At 48.2% G+C, this 25,629-nt stretch overlaps 1 protein-coding gene across 19 annotated transcripts in view; it reads right to left on the reverse strand.

The window, feature by feature from the left end:
- SYNGAP1 (synaptic Ras GTPase activating protein 1) overlaps positions 1-25,629 on the reverse strand; it is a 153,945-nt gene that overhangs the window by 13,087 nt on the left and 115,229 nt on the right. For 16 of the 19 annotated variants that reach the window (XR_006939969.1, XR_003076347.3, XM_004943250.5 and 13 more), the window contains 10 exons: positions 22,206-22,315; positions 13,819-13,972; positions 12,341-12,439; positions 11,346-11,900; positions 8,924-9,068; positions 6,387-6,531; positions 5,270-5,506; positions 4,401-4,602; positions 1,664-1,863; positions 340-1,201 (listed from right to left, as the gene is read on the reverse strand). Coding sequence is in view for 17 of the 19 variants with exons in the window: in XM_004943250.5 (XP_004943307.2) it covers positions 340-1,201; positions 1,664-1,863; positions 4,401-4,602; positions 5,270-5,506; positions 6,387-6,531; positions 8,924-9,068; positions 11,346-11,900; positions 12,341-12,439; positions 13,819-13,972; positions 22,206-22,315 (2,709 nt within the window). In the remaining 2 variants the exon portion in view is untranslated. The remainder of the gene's footprint in view (positions 1-339; positions 1,202-1,663; positions 1,864-4,400; positions 4,603-5,269; positions 5,507-6,386; positions 6,532-8,923; positions 9,069-11,345; positions 11,901-12,340; positions 12,440-13,818; positions 13,973-22,205; positions 22,316-25,629) is intronic. The other 3 variants (XM_015290514.4, XM_004943246.5, XM_015290511.4) reach the window with 1 other exon arrangement.

Below are 25,629 nucleotides of genomic sequence, written 5' to 3' on the forward strand. Positions count from 1 at the left end.
TACAAAAGCATCCGAAATAACAGGTAAGCTATGTCTGCTGGGTTTCTAATGGTAACAAGTTGGCATTTTGTGGCCAGCAGCAAGGCTAAGTGCCACTGTCAGCCGGTGTGATTCGGCTCAACTTAGATCACAGAATAGCTTAGGTTGGAAGGGACCTCAAAGATCACCCCGTGGGCTGGCTGCCCCCCAGCTCAGGCTGCCCAGGGCCCATCCACGGCCTGGGGCACCTCCAGGTATGGGGCACCACAGCTCTGGGCAGCAGCGCCACACCAAAAAGCTTTGACTCAGTAATCGGTTGAATCCCAGAGCACAGAACGCCCGGGCAGAGACTTTCCTTACCTGCTGCGTTTGCTGCCTCTGAATGGCCCTCACCTTCGGCACAGGGCTCTCCCTGGAGGAGGACGACTGCTGCCGGGAGCGGCTGCCGTTCTGGACGGGCTCAGTCACCACAGCCCCCGACACGGCCGACATGCTGCCCGTGCTGCGCAGGGACGCGCTGTGCGGCAGCGACTGCGGCGCTTTGGCCCTGGCCCCTAACCCGGCCTGGTCCATTTTGCGGATCTGTGCCTGGCTGCTGCTGTTCTGGCGGGGCAACGCGATGGGGACGTGCTTGTCCGGGACCGTGTGCCGCCTAGAGAAGTCCTCGCTCTGCGTGCTGCGCTTGGTGAAGTCCTCCATGCTGCTGTTGCTGGGCCCGCTGAGCTTGAAGTCTTCGCTGTTGCTTCGGCTCTGGGAGCTGGCGGTGCTCAGGTTCTCCAGGCTGGAGTCCACGGAGGCCTTGGGCATCGGCGCAGGTGGGTTGTTGAGGTGGTACACCGGGTTCTGGAATGACAGAGGCTGGAGGCTGCCCTGCTGGTTCAAAGCCGGGTGCAGCGGCCTCCTCACCTGGGGAGCGCTTTGGGGCGTGCTCTGGGTCTCCCACAGCTGCTTGATGTTGGCCACCTGGGTGATGGAGAGCTGGCTGCCGGCCAAGCGCAAAGGCACGTCGTGCATCATGGAAGCGTGGTCGCTGTGAGCGGTATGGGGATCCTGCAGGTCCATGAGGGAGATGCTACGTCCGTTGGGCAAGATGCTCTCTCTTTCGTCCTTATCTGAGTAAGTCATGCTCTGGGTGGACGCCTGCTGAACCAACAGCAAGGTCTTGCCCCTGAAATAGCCATCTATGTTTTCCTGGGTTGGAGACTTCAGTTTATGCAAGTCACTGTGGGGCGGAAAGGAGTTTGGTTAATTTTTAAGCAGCCAAGACCCTGAGAGATCTGTCCCAGGGAAACCTCTTTGCCTCATCCAACCCCCCCCCGCCTCCCCCTACTCCAAAAGCTTCAAGGAACAGGGTTTCCTTTAATGAGCTCTCTGTGTTCAAGTCAGAACGCAGCCTTCCTTAATTACCGCTTGCATCTTTGGAAATTAAGTTCGATTCAAGAAGTGCTTCATCTTTACTTTTCACAGGTGGAACACAAACCACTCCCACCAAATCCCCCCCTTTACCCACCTCCCTTTCCAGCAAGACTCCAGAGAGGTTCCCGTCCCACTTTAACCCCTCACCAAAGCTGTGCACCTCAGAACCCAACAGGAGCTGTGTGAAGCTCCATAGACGTAGCTGTGGGCCGGTCCCTAACAACTCCCCGTACCCCCAGCCCCCCCCTGAGCTCTGGCTGTTACATACCCATCAGTGGGGTCCTCGAATATCTTCTGAAGCCCTGAGGAGAGACTGCCACTGACGTTTGGACTAGAGCTGTGCTCAGTGAAACGCCTCAGCTGCTGCTGTATTGGCGTAGGGTTGGTCATTGATTTGGTGATGTCGGCAAGAATACGAGGAAGAGGTCCCAGTTTTGCCACGGTCGCCTGTAGGAAGGAATTTTCACCCTAATTGGACAACAAGCACCGCGACATCCGCCAGTTTTTGATAACGATGCACAGAGGCGGAGGGGCGGAGGTGGAAGGAAGGAAGGTGGGTGGTTGTGTGTGGGTGTGCCAGGACCGTAATGCAGTGTTACGGAGCAGGGTGACCACGGCGACGAGATGGATGGAGGAGACGAAACGGGGTGCAGCAGACATTGAGGAAAGAAAAGGAAATAGAAAAGAAATTAGGATTGACCTCCAAAAATTAAAAAAAAAAAAAATATCATGCTCAACAAAACAAAACTATGGCCATTCCAATGCAAAACTCTCATGCAAAGCAAACTAGGACCAGGCTGGGTGAGGTCAAAGTGAAAACTATGGTATCTATTCATTAACGGGCATTCGCAGACTACAGGTTCAGCTGGTGGGGGAACTTTCCAGGCAAAGGGTGTCACACGGTGAAGGAAATGCATGCCAACAGACAAAGGGGTGTGCGGCATTCACAGGGATCACGGCAGGACTGCAAGGGTTGAGGGAGATGGGAAGAGGGGAAGTTTCCATTTGTTTTTTGGCATCTTGCACTGATGCCAACTTCCGTAGCAACTTGTTATCAAAAACTAAGGCGTCCTTCCCTGCTTAAGAATAAGCTCATGAAAACACCAGCGATCCTCATCCCCACGTTACCACATCAGCCTGGGATTATAGGTGTACAATGCCCTTTGCTCAGTGCTGGCTGGGCCCAGGGGAGGGCAACTGACCCTGGAAGGTTGCTCATTCATGCTGCCTCTCTCTCCCTTCAGGTCACTGGCTATACCACCTGTAGGGCACCTTCAGGCTCGTGGCTCTGAAGGAAGAAGGGGAAATGCTGGAGGTTTATCATTAGGTAAAGCCCTGCCACAAGAACCACTCCCCTCAAAGACATCCGTATTTTGCCTGCAGGCAGATATTCAGTCAGCTTGACTCCAAGGAGAGGTCTCTTTACAGACACTATCTCCCAGCACTACTTCTGTGTCTATTAAAATCTCAGAGGTGATTTCTCTCATCATTTCCCAATCATTACCTGCAGTAAAGCAGCACTGCAACGTAACTTTACCCCTTAGTTCTTTTTTCAGCAAACCACTACATAAGCCCCCAAGCTCCTGTTAGGACAGATCCCTGCATCTAACCCACAGAACGGGCAAAGCAGATCTGCTTTGATGGCCCAGCCAGGCGTGGCTCCTCCCTCTCCTCTGCATTTACACCATCTGCATTCCAGGAGCAGCTCAGAGGAACTGAACGCAAGGATCCGTTTGCAGTTCTAAAGACTGGAGCTGGGTTTCTGTTGCCCTGACACCTGACTGGCACTCCTGAGTTCACCACAGCCGAGAGAAATGGAGGCAATGGTCTTCTGAGTGCTCCCTTGGCTTGCTTTCCTAAGGCTGCTGAGCTGCCTTCAGAGCAGACCTTACTGCCTGTGACGTTCTGTGTGTATGTATGAACTAAAGGGGCAAACAAGTCCATAAATTGTTATCAAATGACAATTAGTACGTATTGTCTTTTCAAGACAAGGACATTTCTTGTTTACTCTGATGCAACAAGCTCACATTTTTTCATTTTTCTTTCAAAGAATGTACTGTGAGGAAAGGGATACCCAACAAATCACTATTTTGGCAAACCTGAGGGTAATAAAAATACAAGAGCGCACTGCAACTCACCTCACCTCTCCAGTTACAAAAGAAACAGAATGATATAAGTGGAAATACGGACAAAATAATGCACCTCTAAAGTTAAAATATGGAATAGTTCCATGGAAAAAAAGAAATGATGAAGCTCAGCTCGTCTTTTCTGATCCTTTTCAACTACCTTTGTTATCAAGGTTTTAATGAGTTGGGATCCTGAAAAGCCACACAGCAAACAAATGCCTCTTCTCTTCCTATAGCTAAATGGAAACGATGCTTCCCGTTGGCAATGAGCATCTATTGCGATCAGCAGAATGGAGTCTGGAAAACGTATCTGATCCCAGCATGATGCAGAGGCTGAAAGCACATTGCCTTTGTTACAGGATGAAGCTGAGAGTCCAACCAGCTTTTTACATGGCACCCTCCTACCTAGTGAAACCTAATCTGAAGACTGCAGAAATGAGACCATCTCCGCTGGCTTTGGACCAGAAGTTGAACACGAACAGTTCTGCCTGGCCAGCACATTCCTGCACCAGAGGAGCATTGACAAGGGCTACAAGATTTTCACTTTCTGCCCATACACCCTCCTCCCTTTTTCCCAGATCACTTATGAGGAACCTGGCCCATTTTTAAGTGCTGCCTTCTCCACTTCTAACATCCAGCCTTACTTGAGGCTCTGTAAAGTGTTTGCACTACTGCTGGAGCCCAACCACTTCACATGCTCTGATGAAGAATCAGAGAAAGAGCAGTTGTGAAATGCCATTATCACACATTCCTCTCTGAAGCTGTTGAATAAGCTTTCCCCAGTGCAGGCTTCAGCTGCTCCCTTGATGTTTCCCAGTGTTTACAGTTGCTATGATACAATCGCCGGATTCACCCTCCCAGGCCTCCAGCCTGCTTTACCTTATCAAGTTGGGACACAACCTCCCATAAGAGGGAATGCAAAACTGAGAGCTCTCTGCCCAGGTCGATATAGCCCTCAAATCCAGGCATGTTTGAGATGGTATCTGGATTAGAGATCTCCAGGAGAAATCGCTTCATGCCCCCCCACTCATGTTCCAGAAAGTCGTTCATGAAAGCCATGTACTCTTCCTTGTTACCAAACCTGCAAGAAAGGAGAGTGGGGGAACATCCAGTCAACAACTTCTGTACAAAATACAGAGCATGAGTGCTTGCAGGCAGTTATTTACATGCTTAACTTAAGACCTCCCTTTCTAAAGATCGGATCTGGGAGGAAAACAGGAGTGGGGGGACACCATTTAAGAGATTCACTGCTTTTGGCCACGTTTAAACACCAATAACTCACTGACTGTGATACAAACAAGGGGCTCAGCCCATCTCTCCCTCCCACAGCAATCTGTTCTCTCCTCCCCTGCAAGAGATATGTCCTTGTTACCATTCAGCTGGGAATTTTGGAGGAGGAGAGGGGGAAAGTCAAGTTCCTTGGTGGGAACAGCCTTTCCTCTTTTGAAATAGGACACACACGGACGTGCTAATGCACAGCCTCTCCTCTGGATTCACACGGTGTCCCTCTACCGAATTCAACACAGCCCAAATCTGCATGTGAAAAAGAGAATCTCTCTCTGAGCACTGAGGTGTCCCGAGGGGAACAGGGTTCACATCTAAGTGACAACTTTCTTCCACTTCTCAAGCTGACTTCAATCTGCTGTGTGCAGACACGACTACCAAGCCCGGCTCTCCTCGCTCCACCGCAACCTCCAGCCGCTTGCAGCCCCAGGGGCACAGACTCCAGTTTTACTGCCACCACCTACTTAGCAAAATTGGCGAGATTCTGAATGACTTTAGCAATGAGTGTGAGCGTGCGCGATGTCCGGTCGTCAGGATACTCCTGCATGAGGCTGAAGAGGCTGGGGGACATGATGGCGGGGCACAGGAAGCGGAGGAACAGGGAGGCACTGATCAGCCGCTCGCTGATGTCCTGCTTGCCCCTGCTCAGGCACTGCTGCTTCCAAGATGCAAACACCTCCTTCAGCTCACGAGGGAACACGCTGAGAAAGAATAAACAAGGACGTAAAATCGCACGGGCAGTGAGAGATAGCAAATTGAACTGATGATCAATCACCTGGAACAATTATCTGTGAGAAATTGTAATCGGCTTTATTTATTGTCTCTTGTCTCCCCTAGGCTAGGAAATGTCATTAGGCATCTATTCTGGGATGCTCACTTAATCTGGTGATACTTAAGTACTGCTTAAAGCATCCCTTTTAATATCTATTAGACGAAGCCCTTTTCAGACACACAGGCTTAGAAGCTAAGAACTACCTATCCATTGCTACCTGGGAGCAAATATGGTGTTAGGATATAAAAAACAAACTGAACTCATCTCCATGACTACGACTGTTATCTTGCTTGTTAACCTCGCTCAGTGCTCCACATGTGCTCCCCTCAAGGCAGAAAGGCCCTTCTTGCAATAGCACTCAGAAACAGAGATTAGCAGAAAGCTCTCAGCCAACGTTTCCTCCCTCCTTCTGTTTTCCTGCTCATGTTTACAGATCTAAGGGGGCTGAGAGCTTTCCCCGATATCTGAATATCTGAACTTTCAGCTTTTTATCCCAAGCTCAAACTCAGCTGCAGTGTTCTCACCAGATTCCCTCCCAGCTGCAGTTCCCTTAGCAGAGCATGCCAGCAGAAGCTGCCGTAGGTATGGTATATTGGACTGCAGCACCCTGACCTGGGGGTGAGTTCCACCTGCAGTACTGTCTCACACACAGTAAGACAGTGAGGACGACAAACAAGGGCAGGATTAGAAGAACTATTGGAAGGTCTGTGCCATTTCCCTGTACAACTGTTTTCTCACCCTTAGAGGAGGAATGGGCACCTCCTGAGCAAATGACCTAACGGGGGAGAAGGGGAGGGGAGATGCCTCACCAGTAGGAATTGATAATCTTGCAGAAGGCCAGCTCACAACACATTTTCAGGTTGCTCTGATGGTCTGTTAATTCACTGGATGAACATTTGCTGGGGTCCACTTCACAGTTTTCATCTGACTCATACAAAGCCTTGATAAACTCCCCTGGACAAAGGGAAGAGGATGACAAACCAGTAATTACACGAGAAGCCTCCTTGACACACCTTTAAATCCTGTTTATGCCTTTCCTTGGCAACTGCCTCCTCTCCGTGTCTGCAGTAGTCTCCAGACACCAGCTGTTGGGGACACGGCTCCTCCCAGCTCTTTCAGACCAGCATTTGCTGTAGCAGATCAGACGACTGCTGCTCTAATGCCTCAGCCTCCCGTGCCCTCGCTGCCCCCACACATAGGCACAATAACAGCATGGCTTTGCTGTAACCCCAGCAGACACTTCATTTATAGCCTGGAGAACAGGATTCGACTCTGTACTCCAACTGTATTATCAATCGTGTGATTATCCACAGCCTCAGAAATGAACCTTTGCTATTTGTCTTCATAATTTCTGCAGGAAACACATTTGACAATGTTATTTATTTTTCTTGTTTCTAAATTTACTGTTTTCTGAATTTCAAACAGCGTCACCTTGCACTTCAGTAGGAGGACGAAATACTACCAGTATTCTCTTCCATCAGCATCTCACAGCACTTTCATAGCCCTCATCGTTCAAAACCCCTCTCTTACAGTGTCACAATGGAAACCGGATGCAGACAGAAACAGGTGAAGTTTCCCTTTTATGAGTTGGAATGAGCTACACTTACTGCTTTTCCTATCTATGGTAGCATACCAATCACAAGGCAAACCCCTTCATGCATTCCTTTAATTATTCAATGCCTTCCGACTTCATCCCCTCAGATGCTCTTGCTGGCTCTGAGCTAGTGCCAAAAGGCTTGTTTGTGCAAGAGGCCTTTGTTTCTCCTTGCTTTGTTTCCATACAAACCCTCAGTGCTTCCCCCCCACCTGAAGCCAGCAGTGTTCTTGCAAGCAAAGCAAGTGGCACATCTTAAGCTTCTTTGTTGGGATGCAAAACATTTCTGCTGAGGGCATCTACATCACTTAATCGCCAGCCTTTCGGCATCATTTCTGTATGAGCCAACTCTGTTTCATCTCTTGTTTGCTGGGTATATTTTTTTTGCTTAGCCACATTTGAAACTTAGTCTTTGCGGCCCACAGGGCCCTGCCTTCATCGTGTATTAAAACACTCTGAGGAATGAACTTTCCATCTCTTGTGCCTATGACTTCCAATCTCACAGCACAAAGCAGTCCTCTGCTCACCTGTCCACACTGAGTGGGAGCTCAGGACTGGGATGTGTGCTCAGTGGTTCCATCACGAGAATGAGACTACCAGGACACCCAAAACACACACAACCACAGAGCCGGCTATACTGACCCTCGCAGTGCTAACTTAGCCAACTATTGCCTTGATGACTTGCCAGCATCTGAGATTGCTGACAACAAGCAAGACTGCTGGGAAAGCAAGCTGGTGTTTTATTTTATGAAAGGATGTGGCGTGGAACTTGGCTTTGCCCTCAGCTTGTTCCTCTTGTATCAGTTTCCAAAGCTTTCTTCATCCAAGAAACAACAACAGGATGGGTGGCTCAGTGTGCAATTTTGGATAACAGAAATGGTGGGGAGGTGGTAACTGCTAACCATAGAGGGGCACATGCCTTACAGCCCTCTTTATGGAGATATCAGTTGTGTGCACAGTAGTTCCCAAGGCAGTGGCTTGCAACTAGAGCAGAACAGTAGTCGTTATCAGAACCCATCCTGACATGTACCTGCAGGCGTTAGGACAGCACAGGTTGGCCAGGCAGAGTTAATCATGAGGTGAACGAAGAGCACTTTGGACAAACACAGTCAGGAGGCTCCCTAAGCATCTGCACCTCCACCTCCTGCCCACATCACCTCATCCCCTCCAGCCACGTTTGTCTGAGGGCCTTCTGCTGGGGCCAGCTCCCTGTTTAGGTTAACACAAACACTGATGAACTAATTGCTCTGTGGCAAAGGCTGAGTTACTCCAGCAGTCGCTCTGTAATGTGCCAGCTTGCCAACACTTGTGGCTGAGGCACCTCAGAATAAGTTTTCTTGCTATGTCCTCACTGCACCCAAATGCTTGGGTGGACACCTCCAATGTAAAAGATGTTAACACCATAGCTAATGTTTGCAATTAGCTACATTTAACCCCCCAGGAGATGGCACCGTCCTGAAGTCATTGCCGAAGCTTCCTCAGCACAAGAAATACATACTTCATAGTCACACCTCTGCCTGGAATTTCCACCTAATTGGATTGAACCTGATATCAGGTGTACTCCTGACACACAAAGTACTCCATTCCCACTCTTACAACCCCCTTTTTAAGCCTGGTCATAGAAGAGGTGGAACCATCACCATTGGGTAAATCACCTCCCGTGTCCCAGCACAAGGCCCACATTCGACTGGTCCTCTGCACCAGGATCAAGCCCTTGCAATGCAAACAGTTGACATAAAGCTACGTTCTTACCTAGCGCATCATGGAGATACTTCTGCCCTACCAACTTCAGGTATTCCTCAATAGCTTTGGTAGCAAGTGTGTTCTCCCTGAAGATCAAGACATCGTGTTCCCCGCAGCGATCCACCTCAGACATCACCAGATCCGTTAGGAAGTCCTGAAGGAAAAGGTCAGATGGCAGGTTAGCTTAACCAGACTCACACCAGGCTAAGTGCAGAGGCCAAGAAGGAAGGAAAAGCAGAGGAGCCAGAGAATTACTGGAACAACTGCCCAGCTTGGGACAAGGGCTCCATATACCTGTACAGCCAGAGCTCCTCTTGTATTTATTATATTTAAAAGTATTGTAAATCACAATTTATAAAGGGAGAAGCAAAGCAAGCCTTGACAGCCAAGCTTGTGTTTCAGTTTAGATCCTGAACAGAAATCCTCATCAGTTGGTTTATCATCGGTTTAGTCTGCTGAAACCAACTGTGATATTATATTTGTATTTTAATACTGAATACTGCATACAACCTTGGATTTAAAAATCCCAAACAGAAGTGCTGCACAAATTCTCACAGCTTTGAGAAGTATGAAGAAATTACAACAATTTAATTCAGAAAAGAGAAGCGATTCAGGATTTGGGAAGAAAGTTGATGTGGCTGCTGCGTATCTGCATGGCTTAACTTGTCCTGCACTCAAAGGACAACGGGCGAGTCTCGATGCAGTGAATTCTCCCTTGATACAGGGTCCAGCTCAACAGGCACACTTCTTTCCTGAAGCGACAGCTCCACTTGAGTTGAGGACGCTCAGCATTTCACAAGGAACACTCCTGTTTCACTGCAGCCCACGGCAGCCCCTGCAGAGTTCCCCAGGAGAGGAACTGCCGTTCCTCCCCATCACCGCTCTCTCTTAACACCCTTCCAACCCTCCCACCCGAAAACCAACCAACCAAGGGAAAAAAAAAACAACCCAAAGCAAACAAAAACAGAAACATCATAATGTGACATCAATTAGGGCTGAGTGACAGCAGATCGAAGAGCACTATGGTAAGGATTTGTAACCCCGTTAAGGACGCAATCCAAGATGCGGTGCTGCCATATGAATGCAAAATACCCAGAACAAATGATATAGGATAGGAACGTATGAAAAACACCTGCAGGACTGTTGTTTTTCAGCCCCTTATTACTGCTTCTTTTCATTTTCACCTGGCGCAAATATCAGCTGCACCGCCACAGTGTGGCATGGAAAGGTACCTTCTTTGCAGATTAAGGCTATGGCAGCCTAAGGAACTCAGTGCTTCCAGCAAAGAGAGCTTCAAATTTACAGGCACTAAGAGGGCAATGTTATCACAGTGACTTATCTACCTGCTGGAGATAAATAAACCAGAGCCCACCTTCCAGGAGGATTTCAGCACAGCTCTGCAGGAGCTGCCCCAGCTACCAACCTCTCTAGGTCAGACAAACAGCTGCTAAGTAACCAAGGGAATCACGCAGTGCCACAGAGCACCAGCCTTCCTGAGCTCTACATCAAGCAACAGGGAACAGCAGAGAGTGGTAACTCTTGAGAATTACAATGGGATCTTTTCAGAGCAGTTAATTTTTAAGCTGTCCCTTGACTGCTGCTTGTGGTCATTGTCTCACACCTCCAACTCCAGCCTGTGCTCAGTGGTGCTTAACTTGCTCTAGCTGGCATTACTGGAAGGAGCTGGCTACAGCTTGGTACTACTCCCATACAGCCACTTGGCAGGCAGCACCTGGATCAATCAATGCTTGTTAATGCTTCTCAGAATTTCTGGAATCCTGCAGGATATTCTCCCACAATCTGTTCAAAGAAACCAGGGCTCACATCAATTACTGCATTACAGAGAACCACCAGCGTGCACCTGGAAGTCCTAATACCGTTCTTGGGGCAGGTGGGATCACCATTAACTGAGCCTGGATTCTCCAAATGGCTGTTCAATTGCTGACCAAATCAATGTTCATGTCGATTAGCTGACTTAGCACTGAATCAACATGCTGCTGCTCACTGTATTGGAGATGTATTTATAGAAGTTATTCTCTGGTCTATTTAACTCTTGCTTACTTATCTCTTTATTTAGTATCACAATTCTAGAAACACAGAAAAGGTTCCTGAATACTTAGAGTGCAGGCTCTCATTTTTCAGTCCTCCCACTTACGCTCTGTACACAGTATCTTTAACCTTCCTATCAACTCAGGCACTTAATTTGTGTTGGTGTGGTACCTATTTGCATGCCTTCCTGGTGGATGTAATCGCCAAGTCTTTAGAAACACTTTTGAGGCCCTCTTCTCAGCCTTCGCCCATCGGGCACCTTGTGTGGCTGCTTGCAGTCACACCAGCCCAGGAAGCCTATTTTCTACAGGCTAATAGTTGAGAAGGTATCACCTATCATCAGGAGGAAGGAGCCATTTTGGCAGGGGCCGCCCACTCTTACCTTGGCTCTCCCCGTGCTCTGAAGAATGTGCACCATTGCACAAGCCATCTCTTCCTTATTCCTTACGCTGATGACTGGCTCCAGCACAGAGCACAGCATCGTGTAGTTGCTGGTAACAAACTCTGCAAACTCCTTGTATTGCTCCATGGGTAAGATGGTGATGGTCTGATAACGCGACTTGATGCGAATGGAAGGGCCTCCTGATTTCCCTTTGTTGGGTGTAGGTGTGCTGACTGGGTACCATTTTTCCACAAACTGGCGCCCCGTTACAGTGGCCATGGGAATGTTGACCAGGCCGACGTAATTGTTTTTGTCCTTTTTCTTTTTCTTCTCCACATCCTTGTAGATGTGAACCGTGATGCTGTGAAGAGCTGGGAGGCCGTAGAACTCAAAGTGCTCCCCCCAGAAAATGTTATCTGCTTTCGTTTTGCTGGTGGTGCGGGCAAAGAGAGTGTCATCAAGGCACAGCTCACAGAAGTATTTCTTCTTGGGGGCCAGGTCCTTTGCCTCAATGATCCAGAGACGGAGCACATTTTCAGCTCGACGGCAGTTGTCCTGCACAGAAGAAAGAACTCAGTTCTCATTCGGAATCTCTAAAATACCAAACGTGTTGTCTTACAGGGAAGCAGCAAAAGGCTGCCCTTTGCTTCACAGGTAGGGACAGAATCACAATTTGCCCACATGTGCCTCCACATTAAACCCTGAAGCTCCGCATCCCTTCCCTTCTGAGGCGCAGGGCACCAGAAATCCACTTTGAAACATCATAATCAGGCACGGGGAGATCAGGAAGCAACGCGACATGATTTATTAATCAAAGCTTTAACCTACTGCACTCAATGGAAAAGCACACAGCAGCTTTTGATACACTTCTGAGTGGACTTCTCCCCAGACTAAATTAATTGAGCAGGTATCTGTGGGAAGCCCTGTTACACCGGACTAAAACCCAATCATATCACCTCTGTTCCCCCAGTAATCTCATTTCCAGTTTCTATTACCTTATTCGGCTGCACTGTTCTGCGTAGGTTTTCCATCCACTTATCCCTCTCTGCAGCAGAGGAACAGCTGAAGCATTTACTGCCGCTGGAGTAGGTTACCTGGAACATGGAAACGACAGGCTGAGCTCGGGCAAGCCTAGGAGACATGTAAGGGGCTGCAAGAAGCAATGTTTGAGCAACTAAGTAAACATGAAAAAGGCTGGAAAACAATACAGGAGCCTGCAAGGCAGAGAAGTTGAAAGGCCCAAAAAAATGCAGAGAGAAAAAAAAATGTCAGTTCAAATTAAAGTAACATATGAGGAGCACCAAAGGCTCCTCTTAAAGGCTTTTAAACAAGGCTTTAATCAAGCAGTTAATTTTTTTTAACACTTGTTAATTGATCCATAGCTGTTAAACAGTTGCAGTTTCCCCTTCTGGGTCTCAGAGGCAGATGATTTGGTTACGAACAGGGTGAAGGCAGACAGAACATTGTATTAATACAAGTCAGAACACAGTGGAAATGGTGTCTTCGGGAATTACAAAATGTTTCTGGCAATCAGATACAAACCAAAGGAGCTGTGCCCTGATCCAGCCCCGCATCCGATGCCATCCACAATCCTGCTACACGCAGGTGTGAGCCACCTTGGTTCTTTCGGTTGTACCTGGCCTGAAAAGCCTCATTTACCCTTCCCAGTCATCTGTGCACGCAATTAAAAAGCAGTTTGAGGCAACAGCCTCAGAGCTCTGGTGCTGCCAGTATTTTCACTGCACACCTCAAACCTAAGGAAGCTGGAAAATGCTTCCAACCGAAGGAATACGAGGCCGAAGCAATCTGGAGCAGCTCCTGGATCCACCCCAAGGGAGAAGAGCCTGATATGCTGGTTTTCTGCCTGAGTGGTTTCCCAGGTTGCAGACAGATCTCTGCCCCAGAAGGGACGCATCTGAGCAACCCCACAGCAGACAGGCCGGACCAGCTGCCCATCACCCCTGCTGCCAGATTACGGCGGGTTTAGGTCCAGCCAAACAGCACGCGTGGATATGCTGTAAGGTAAGCACTGTGCTCACACCAACAGCGAGGGGCTCCTGCTCCGCAGTGCAGCAACGTGCCCACCGTCACTGGAGCCCCTCCTGCAGCAGCCAGGGAACAGGCTGAGCTAACAGAAGCAGGTTCAGACTGGAAATCACATTCCTCAGCTATAGCATAATTTGTACGTTTAATTCTAGGTAAATCTGGGGAGAATGAACACAGTTTAGGAGCAATAGCACGTTTCAACCACGCATTCGCATCCAAACTACACATGCTGAGATACTTCCTAAGTTAACATGAGTTTTCCACTTAGGAGACGCAGCAGCTGAAGATATCCCTGCACCGATGGCTCAGCCCCAAGGACTCCAACAGCCCCCACCCAAACCCCCAGGAAGGTTTGGCTGCCGACCCCTTCTCCAATTACAAAGAGAACAGTGCCCCGCCAGGCTTCTATTCGGACAACGCTCTTCACCTCAAAGCAGAAGTCCTGTCCGAGGATGCTGCTGTGCAGTGGCTTTACAAAGACCTTTTCTTCTGCCCCAAGGTCCAGGGCTTCCACTGCGCTGCCGGGGCTCAGCAGGGACTCATGAGAGCGGGACTCCTTCAGCTTCGGCAGCCCACGTGACCTGCAGAGCAAGGGGAGAGGAAACATCCGTTTTCTCACAATTACCAGCAGACTTGGCAAGGTCTCAGAGAAAGCCGCCAGTTGTTTATCCACAGCAACTTCCACAGTTAGCCTGGAAGCCTGATGACAAGCAACGTTAGCCCAGTAACCCCTGGCTCCTAAGGAAACATCCAGGGCACAGATCTGTTCCCACCCACCCGGCCATTGCTCCCACTGAGCAGTGTCAAACCCCTCTCAAAGATGCTGACTGTAGAGGTGACAGCAGTGTCATAACCTTCTGCAGTAAAGTCACAGCACGCTTTAGGCACAACCAGCATTTCTGCTTTTTAAACATGATGTGCATACACGTTCTTCCTCCAGCTGGAACTCAGTCAAAGCACTGAGGGAGAGCACCTGTCCCTGCTTTGCAGAGAGGAGCTGTTTACCTGGCAGGTTTCATTTTGTAACGTGTTCACGCTCACGTTGGTGCCTACATCTGCTCACCTCTGAGGGCGCAGGATCAGAGAATCATTAAGGCTGGAGAAGACCTCTCAGATCCCCAAAGTGCGACCCCAAAGCCACCCCCACCACTGCCCACATCCCTCAGTGCCACATCCCCGCGGTCCTGCAACACCTCCAGGGATGCTGACCCCACCACTCCCAAAAACAGGGGTGTCATGAAGGAGTCACAAAAAGCAACAAGCAGAGTGCAGCCCTTTGTGCACAATGAAGTGCTGGAGGTATCCGAGCAGACTCACCTACAATAAGATGTATTGAACACGGAAGGAGAACTTTGTTCCCATTTGATATATTAAAATGACCCAAATGCAGGCAGCAAAAAGCTTTCATCAGTGCGACATTACAAAGACACTGATTTCAAATGCAAAGCAGCAGCACTGGTACAAATGCTTTGGCTGCACTGTGCACGCTTTGTTATGACAGGTTCCAGCAGCAGCTGTACCAACGCAAACCCAAAACCTCAGCCATGTATAATTGAACACTCGCTGCAGTTAAGGTAGGGCAAGTCTAAAATAAACACACCACAATACACCACTTTAATACCATCTCTGCAAAATCCTCTCTAATTTCTCCTCTCAAGAAAGCACTGCTGAGGTCACTTGGCTTCTATCCCTGCCCCAAACTCTCAGCAATTCCAGCCCTAGCCGAGTACTTTGGTGCATGATGCAGGGGAGCTGGCTGAGAGCCTGCAGCTACCACCAGCCTCAGCTCCTTGGACAGAAGGAAAGCATGCAGTGGTCACAGAAAGGAGGGGAGAGGGGAAAAAGACAAAAAGAGCACCAAATAAAGGAGAAAGAATGAGATTTTGCAAATTCCTGCTCAGCGGAGGCTGCACTTGGAGGAAGACAAGTCAAGCCCACCTACACGAAACAACTGTACAGCCACTTAGCAGTGCATCCCCAAAGCATAGCGGTGCCACATGTCAGAGTCCTCCGCTTCGAGCCCGGTTCCCTGGGCTACATCTCAGACAACAAATCCTGCTGGGAGAGGAAGGGAAGCCCAAAATCCAGGAGCTCTTCCTCAAGCCTCAGGTCCCAGACTTCCAATGAGCACTGTGCCAGGAGGATGTGCTGGGCATGGAGAGCTGCCTCGGCACTGTAAGTGCTGCCCTCACTGTGCACTGCCCCAGGGGTGCCACGAAGAGGCTCCTGGCATGTGTTGCCATGGCACAGCTCTGTAAGGAGATTAGGGGAGGCTCGGGGAGCCCGCTCTGCTGATGTGGTGAAGGTGACCTTTCCAGAAAGGACAAAGCCCTTCCTCTTCCCTTCCTACAATGAGTTCAAGGAAACCCAGACGGCGAAGGACAGCAGGAAGAGCGAGGCACCTTCCAAAAACACCTCCAAGCAGCCTCTGGGGCCGGGGTGGGGGCTGAGGGAGGTACATGCCACGCTGTACTCAATGCCTCCACATCCCATCTTGAAAGTTACACCTCTCAGGAGCACCTACTCTGCTCAACTTGTTAGCTTCGGCCATGTGCTCCGTTGCAGAAGGTTGGTTGTGTTGGCTCAGGAGCCAGCGGTGGAGGAATGCCGATCTGTTCGAGCAGCTCCTTGAAGCTACCCTACTTAAATAGCTCATTAAACTGATTAAGTGGCTCAGAATTGGCACTTTGTCTTCCATAAACACCGCAGCAATGCTGGAAAGCTGTTGGTTAGAGGCAACCACACGCATTTAGGAACACAAATATACACACTTGTAATCACCACAATATATATTTCACCTATTGATAGATCTGCAATGCAAATCATTGATATGTGCCTAAATCAGCAGCGTCCCAATCAATAAAGGCAATAATTACAGGGAAATAATAGTTCTCTGCTCCTTAAAAGCCACATCTGATGTTCTGAAGCCATCAGTAAGAGCGAAGGAGAATTGCTCGCAGGCTTCCCTTCTGCACAGGGGCAGAGTTAATAAGTCAAAGTCACTGACTTGTTTCCCGGTGTCCAGCAAGGGGGCAAGATTAACAGGGTCTTTTCCCATATTAGTTAGGGAGCTGCTGGTAACACGAGTGCTGCTCGGAGTCTCTGCTAAGAGAGAGGTAATCCCAGGGAAGCAGATTACTGTAAACAGGAAGATCACGCATGCACGAGGTGGGGGAAGGGTTGTTTGTCCAAATCAGTTTCTGGTAAACAGCTCCATTAACAGCCCAAATCCTGATTTACAATACAATTAACCTCAGGTGACAAACTTCCTCGCGCTGCTTTTTCTGTTCACTACTGCACACAGCAAAGGATCACCAGAGATGATGCACGACTTGGGAGCAAACCGTTACCGACAGCACTGACACAGCTGTTATCCACAACTCCTTTCCAATGAGAAAAGCAGGTGCAAGAGATGCTTTTCAAGGACTGCTTTAAGCTCCTCACCTCGCTTCACGTATTTTGGAGCAGCGATCATCAGAGCTGTGCAAACTCCTCCTAAATCAGAGCCCAGGTAATGCCCTGAAGCGCTGACCGAGCAGCAGCGAAAGGTCCCTCCAACAGCAGCACTGCACAGCCCCGGCTGACCCTCTCTCCTTGCACACCAATTCAGTTTTGCTGCTGCAGGAACACTTTGCTTGTAAGCAGGGAGCTCAGCTCCTCCACGTTTCGGTGTCAGCCTGTTAACAGACTGCATTCTACTGTCTATAAGACGTGCAGGATAAAGGGTTAAACCCTAATTGCTCTCTGGTTATGAAGCTCTCCTGCTGATTTTGACCTATTTAAAAGCCAAACAAAAAAGCACAAAAGACTTTCAATTACTGAGCTTACCAGGGAGAGCACTGCATTGCCTGGAAAACAAACGCGTGGTCATCAATAATCCAGAAGATAGAAATTAGGAAACAGGAAAACGTACAGAAATAGAGGCAGGAGCAACCAAGGAATAGAGTCCCACAAGCTACGTTTCCTTTCCCAACACAAACTGGTGTGAAGGCAAAGAATTCTGAAGCGAGTTTTTTGTTCAGCCCAAAGACCCAAAGCCAAATTCAGTACTTAACCCCTCGCAGAGCCACAGCAGCAGCTCTCTGCTCTGCTCAGCGCTGCTCTTGGGATCCCAGCTCTGCTGAACCGCACCCCAATGTTGGCAGCGTGGTCTGCAACAGGACAGCAATGCAGGAGCAGTGGGCTCCCCGTGCAGGCATTCATTCTGCTAGCACACCACACCCTGCCTCGTTATCCAGCCGCCTATTAGCAAAACACCCTACGACTTGGTCAACAATTCTACAAGTCCAACCAGTTTCATCATTATCATTGTTTTTTAAGCCAGATGCCAGCCATTTATACTGGAGGAGCCTGGGGTGTGCTTGTACCGAGGGGTTGGTGGAGCCTGCAGCAGGACAGGGCAACGGCTTCCGACAGACGGGCTGCCCTTGGGATGTTGCTCACTTTTCACTTGGAAACAAACAGCTGCACGAGGAACCAAAAAAAACCGGCTGAAAGAAATATGTCTCACTCCAAACAGGAGACTGTCTCTCTGGAAACAAACCACTCCTCCCTTTTCCCCGTGCAGATAGAAAGAGATACGCTGAATGAATACAAGCTCTGACTGAGTCGAGCCTTAATAACGCATTGCATAATACAGATTTTATCCTCGAGTCTCAAGCGGAACAAAAATCACCCACTTTTTTTGTTGTTGAAAAGGGGGATTAAATTACAACAAGCAAATAGGAGAACGCAGGGATGGGAGGTGAGGAAGCGAGGAGGGAGGAGCACAACTCACCGAAAGTAGAAGAGGCCGTCGTTGGAGCAGCGGTGCCGCTTCACCATGAAGCCCAGAGCCATGGCTACCCACTGCCCTGCTGCCCGCCGGAGCCCATCCTGAGGGAGCGCAGAGCAGGACCTGCGCTCGGCCACCACCATCGGATAATGCCACAAAATGACTTTTAGTGCATCAGGAGGGTTCCCACGTGGCACTAAATCCCAACAGGGCAAAACCCTCCCAGCTGTCTGCACAGCTTTGCTGCAGTCGCCGAGGCCATGTGCAGCCGGTCTGAGCAATCTCTGCTCCCTCTCCAGGCACCAAATGGAGGTGAGAGCCGGGGGTCCTCCTGGACACACTCTCCAGGTGCCCCAACTGAAGACATTCATGCGGTCCCTTCCTTACAATGTTACTTTTCCTCATGCTTTTCTATGTATTACTGACAGAAACAACCTAAGAGAGGAATGCATGGGTTGGAGAGCCCGAGGAACATGGTGGGAACCAGGCTAGAAAGGCAGTGAAGGGCGATTTGTGGTGCCAGAGAGCCTTGGGGCAACAGCTGCCCACCAAGATGCAGTGCCACCACGTCTGAGAGCTTCATGCCAATCTGGCACTGCCACAGCCAAGCAGAGGCCTTATGCTAGTGGCTTGCCAAGGCTAACCATGAGTTTTCAACAGGCAGAACGTGGGGTACTACAAGTGGTGTGTGTTATAGAGGCTGTGAATTAATGCACAACTCAGCTACCGGCCGCAGCAGGCTCAATTCTGCAGGGACACCACAGTTTTCTCTTCCCCCCCACCCGCTAAGCCAGTTGAGGTTTAAAACCCAGAAAAACAAAGTAGATTGGCCAACTGCTTTCTGCTGGAACGCCAGATCTGATTACGACAATATCTGCAAGTTATCTCCAGCACTCCCTTACAACATTCCTGAATCCTTTCTATTTTAAACCGACTCTGAACAGACAGCGTCCATCCTGTCACCATCTGGAGTGGCATGCACTGTTACACTATCCCAAACCTGAACGTGCACCATCATGATCTTCCTTATTTCAGCTTTCTGCAGGTATTTCTCTATAAGCATCTCCTGCTTCTTAGCAGGACCCAAACACCTCAAAAGAATGAGAAAAACAACGTGCCACCAGCCTCTACTCCCTCCCAGCCTTTCAGCGTTTTAATTTATAAAGCTACATAATACTGTCTTTGAAGCCAGGGCTCTGTATTTGTCAGAGCAAGAAAAGGTAGATGCTATCAGTCCATCTGGCCCTGAAAGCCGGCACGGCACCATGACATCACCCAGCACTGCCGGCTCCAAGTGGGAAAGGGCTGACTCACTGGGGCAGCTATGGGACATTTTCAGAGCTACTGATCCAGCCTTATACAGAAAGCAAGCAGAGCAGGAGGTGGGAAAATGGCAACTCCCTGTCATGAGTTCAGAGCCAGCTGCTGTGTGCTACCTTCTTTCGTGCACACACACAGGCACAGCTGATTCGCCCCTTTGGAAAGATCCCAAATAAGAGCATAATTCTTAAGGTTAATCAATCTTTTTTAGCTTCTTTCTTCCCTCCAGCTCATCTCCTCCCAGTATCCTAATCTGCTCCTCATCTTAGGGGCCTTTTGAGTCGTTTTTCCTGCTGCTCTGTTGGCCAACTGCATTTTTCAGACACTTGTAGATAACACAGTGAAAGGGACATGAGGGAAGGGAGAAACTGTTGCCAAGCTTCGCTTGGAAATGAATTTCCTTCATTTGTGAAGATTTTATTTGTAAAATTAGAAATAACATTAGAAAAGCTCCAGCCGTGTTCTTCCAGAGTTGCTATGTTCCATTTGTGCACTGTCTAGACCACAAATGCAAAGGGAACTCCATAAAGCTCCCAATCTTTTCAACCACAGGTAGCCACAGGGTTGAGTGGTGCTGTGGTATTTTCCATCCAAGAATAACTTACCAGCAGTTCATGAACCTCACCTGCATCACCATGCTTCACAAACACTGACATGCTCTGGGAACAGCCACTGTCATCTGTGCAAAGGTCATCTCCAAATAAACTTCATCTCAGCTTGCTTTCTACGTGGCTTGGCAACTCTCAGATGACCCCCCTTGCCTCCAAGCTCTGCCCTCTCTTCACCTCAGCCCACGTACCTCTGAAAGGAGGAGGACTGCATGGACTCATTATCAAAAGTGCTTACTTCCATTAGTAGCAAGTGATGGTATTGAGGCATAGAGCACCCAGAACACAGATGGAGTTCCATCTCCAGCACCGAGATGCTGCTCAGTGTAGGAGGCCAGAGCAGAACCATGGCAGGATGGAAAGTGCAACCCCTACCTTGCCCCTGTCCTACATCCTGAGGTTTTCCAAGGCTCTGTCGCCCAAACCTGTGCATGGACTCTGCCACTGGAACTTCTCAGTTCTCTTGGCTCCTCCTTGTTAAATCCATACCTAGGAGACTTGAGAGGATTGGCGTGACCGGCTATGCCTAACACCATCACCATGCAGGGCATGAGCTCCAGAGGTTCCTTCCAACCCCTGTGATTCTGTGATGTTATGCTATTGAAACAGCCAGAGAAAATCCAGGCGTTGTTTGGGTGTAGGTGACACAACTCATGTCCACAGCAGCAAGGGGGAAATGAGGGAACTGGTTTGAAAGAGAAGGTGGCTTTGTTGTGCTTATTTCTTCAAGCTGCAGGTATTAATTACAGCTAAATTTATTGGCTTACCCAAAATGATAGCATTTCCCTTACATTGGTCCACGTTTAGTGTGGGAACCAAGCGAGGGAAAGACAAACACATTATTTATGGCAAAAACATTTCTGCATTGCAAAACATCAAGCCAACAACAGTAAAAATAGCAGGTACTTTATCACAGGGAGGCATTATTTCACGTGCTTTTGTTCACTAAGTTGCTTTTTATAGCAAAGCTGCGACTCCCTGAAAATAGGCAGTTATACAACAAACCAAAAGGCCACCCACCTCAAACTGGACTTCAAACAGGAGAGGTGGACGTCGCCATGACTGAGGAGCAATAACAGCCTGTACTGTAAGTCATGGAGTTAACAAGACCCCTAACACCCAAAGCCTTGCTATCTCCATGATTTTATGGTGCTGCCTTTCAGCTGGGGCCATTGATTGAAGCAGCACAGCATGACAGATGCAACTAATGAATTCAGCTCAGCTACAGGAGAAGGAAAAATGCACTAAGTGGGGTAAAATCGGAGAAGTCTGTCATGGCCCTAAGTACAGGGCAACTTATTTTGCACTCATTCTAGTTCTCCTGCTGGGTTGCTGTGGAATATAACACACAGCAACGTTTAATGAAGACAATCAAGACACTTTATAAGTAGTTAGGAAAAAAACATGTAAGATGAGCATTTGCTTGCCTCACATAGAATCCACTCAAGCCTGAACCAGCAGACAGAAGCAAAACAAGCAGAATATACCAAGATGGACAGGAGTTACCAAGTTATCCAGTTTTCTGCATAACAGACCATCTGTTCCTTGCAGGACTCCGCACTGCAGCAGCTATAGCATCTCCTGACATTAGCAAGGACTTTTAATGTACCTGAACTGCACACCACACATCCCCGGGCTCTGTGCTAGCTGAACTGATCTGCTTGCACCAGCACAATCCTCACGTTGGCCACTGCACTGATCTGCAGATCAGTGCTGCACGCATCAAGGCAAGGTTCTGCAAGAGCCAATCAATCCAATGGTACTGTATCATGACATTTCAAGTCTGCACTTCATTTGGGACAGATGCAGATGAAGGTATTTGAGTCCAGATGCTTAAACTGAACTTTTGTTTTGTCAGCTGTTAACTGTGGTAAAAGATTTCAGTTCTGTGTGGATGGTACATCATAGAACCATAGATACATTGTATAGTAAATAAGAAAAACAGCCTCTAACATACCATTCAGCTCCAAAACCACCCATCTGCCAGCTTAACAATAGAAACACAACCCTTCCTTTCTCTCCCTTTACAAGCAGGAATGCATGCTGCGTGTAGATTTCACAGAGTGCCTCTGGATGAGGCAAGGTTGCTTTGGGAGGTGCACTGAGCCTTACCTGTCATCAGCATTGCGGAGAGATGGGAGGCGGAAACTTGTGTTCCTGTCCAGCTTTGACTGACTCTTTGTCCTCTTGATGGACCCTTTCAGACGTTTACTGAAGAAGCCCTGGAATGAGAAGTCATACAAGTGAGATGCCAGTAATAAATCAATCAGTGTACCGTCACCGAGTCCGAACGTGGCAGCGATTCCTGCTGACTGTGGGGAACGTGCTGTATTGGGATTCCTCTGGGCAGGAAGAAAGGCAGGACTACGTTGTTAATGACAGTTCCAATATGTGACAGCTTCAGATTGCAATAATTAGCACTTCCCATGCTGCAGGTGCGTTTCAATGAATTACAACTACTACACAAAAGACCAAAAGGCTCCTATATCTCTTTGAATTACTTTATGCAACATGCAAAGACATATCCTGTCAAAATATTTCCAGGGGCTGCAGGCATGCATACACATACATTCTCTGGCACGATCAAAGCGAATATAAAGGTCCATAGGATTAAGCAGCATTTTTCTGGCTGAATCCATCCCCCTCCTTCACAGAACAGCTGCACAGAGTGCCGCTGCCAGGAGATATACCAAACGCGTGCAAGTGAAACCATGTTCATTAAGAACCTCATAAGGCCAGTTGATAGAATTTGCTCAAAATGAATTTTCTTTTGGTGGATTGACCTAGCAGATCTCCAGCCTTGTAAAGGTCCAGCAACAACAACAGCCAGCTGGGACCAGCCCTTCACCCCATCCTTGATGTTTCTCTAGGCTAGAAATGAAGCACAGCTACTTTTGAACACAATTTGTAAGGCAAACCCTTCAGCTGTATTTGGGGTGGGTGACAGATGTTGCCCACAGCTGCCTGCTGTAATACAGAGCTCAGCAAACTGGAGACAGACAAGGTCTTCTGTTCCTCCCTATGCAGAAAACACCGACAAAGCAAGAGTGTTTTATTGGCTGCAGGTGACTTGACCAGATGGAAGCATCCAACTCGTTCATTTCACAGACTTGTACAAATTAGGCCAACACAACACAAGGAAACATTATCTGAAATCTTTTAGTCTGAAAAATCTTGTATCTCTTCCACCTCTTCAGGCAGAAAATGAGGTTTATTGATGGCATCCAAAGAAGGCTACCACCCTGTTCTCATCAGAGCTGCCAGGTTAATTGCTGGAGGACAAAATTGCTTCCAAATGGCAAAGCCAGCGTTTGGCCAGGTTCATCTACAAGCAGCTCCAAATCAATTTTCCAATTATTTTTGCTATTACCTTCCTATGCTTTCAGTGCTTCTTTTAAAAAAATAAAATCTATCCTCTTCCTTTTAAACATGCACATCCTTCCTCAACACCCTGCTGCCTTTCCTCATTCTGTTATTCTCGGTCCTTTTACAGCTTTCCCTTCTTCCACTGCTATAACCTAATCCTTCCCGGTATCGTACACCTGTGCCCTCCATAGAGGCTGATGTACGAGTTGCATGAGTTCTCCATCTCCGTGCACTGCTTAATGTTGCTTCATTGGATTTGGAGGACGATAATATTACTAAAATCTTGTCCGTACCCGAAGCTGGCTGGATCCCAAGCACATGCAGATCATCCTCTCCTAAGCATTGTGTAGGGAACAACCTGCTCACTCACACCACAGCACACGGGCAGCTCAGAGAAATATGGATGCGGTGAGGCCTATGGGATGATGCCACACGGGACAGGGGAAGGAGGAGCGTGTTTTTTAGCATGTAGACATAGTGCTACATTTCAGGCTGCCCTTCAGTTGCTGAGGCTTGCCAGCCAGCAGGCTCCTGAGGGATGAAAGCTGCTATTTCAACTGAAACAGAAAATAAAGCGTAAAAGAAAAGGCCTGATACCAGGATACAAAAAACACCCGAAACCCCTAAAAATAAATAAATAAATAATGAACATCTCAAAACAAAAACCAACCTAGCGTGCTGGGAGAGAAGGCACTGCCAGAAAGGAGAAAGTGCTATTAGCTGAGTATGCCACTCAAACCCTACCCATGTTCCTGCACTTTTCTTGGTCCTGGAATTGAAAAGTGCCTTTGAAAAAACCCTGTAATCAATAGATGCTCTTGTGCTTCTCTTGGGGCCATTGCTGGAATTCAAGTAGAAGATGTAAAGCACTTTCAAAGGCACTTTCATATATTCTGACCTCTCAGCACAAAAGGTAACAAACCCAGCTACAGGGAATCAGATCTGGTGGACTCTGGCTTCATTCCAGTACCTCTTAGGCTACTCGGATTGCAAACACGAAATAAAATGGTTTTCTCCCCTTAAGGACAAATAAGACAAAGCTGACCCCATTCAGCGGGGGTGAAAAAGTATTAGGATTGAATCACTCCAAATCCCACTCGGAGAGGGACCGTGAAGATCCATTTCTGTGCACACGCACAACTTTAAATTGGCATTGCTTTTACATTAGTGAAACATGTTCTGGGTTTAATTGAACATCATCTATTCCTTAATAGATTATTCCTTATCTCTGGTTGAACAGGGCTATCCAGAGCACCAAAAAAAAAAAAGGGTAAGAACATACTTAATAATAAAAACTCATCAAACAAAGAGCATGCCTACTGGAGAGCCTCTCAACGCAGCATTTGGAATACCTGTTCTCTGCACCTCGCTGGCAGTGCTCACAGATGGACGACCTGGGAGCAGCACGAAGAATTCACGTGCCAGATCTGAGCAGGGCTCTTCGGCTTCCATTTGCCAAAGGAAATCCTTTCAAATGCTGACTACAGCTATGAAAGGTATGCAGAGATGAAAAACAAATCTGTAACAAACACAGTCTAACTGACTTTCTTTTCTTTTTCTTTTCTTTCTGCCAACATTAATACAGCTCGTACTGCTAAAAAACAATGCAAAAAAGCCTTACTTCCTATCCTACCGACTAGATATTTGTCTTAAATGCTTATTTCAACGCCAAATACTGCTGCTTGGTTCTTATGCCTCAATGCAATGATGCCTGAAGAAAGAGATGTGATGGCTGTCATCTAACAGGACAGAGCTCAGTACAAATCCCTCCCAGAGCCATGGATTTGGGGGAAGAGGGGTGGAAAAGGGATGCAGAAGAAAAGCACTGCTCCTCCACTTCAGAGAGAGCAGACCATACATAATAAATAATAGATCTCTTTGTCGTTACAAAAGTCAAAGGTTAATTCACCCAGGAACCAACAGAAAATAAAGAGAACTATAATAGGAATTACCAATCGATAAAACAACGTTATTAGCAGAACTTTCAAAGCAGAGAAGCCAGAGTGAATTGGGCGGCGATAAGGAACGCCCCACATACCATGCTGTGGGCACCGCAACCTGCGCTGTGCATGTCTGGAGGCAAACACGTTGTCTTTTGGAAGCTTGCAGCCTGTCTTGAACATTTCTGATTCTTGATGAGGAGCACCAATGCATTATTAATAACAGCAGG

Source organism: Gallus gallus, chromosome 8, assembly GCF_016699485.2.
Source record: "Gallus gallus isolate bGalGal1 chromosome 8, bGalGal1.mat.broiler.GRCg7b, whole genome shotgun sequence".
NCBI classification, from domain to species: domain Eukaryota; kingdom Metazoa; phylum Chordata; class Aves; order Galliformes; family Phasianidae; genus Gallus; species Gallus gallus.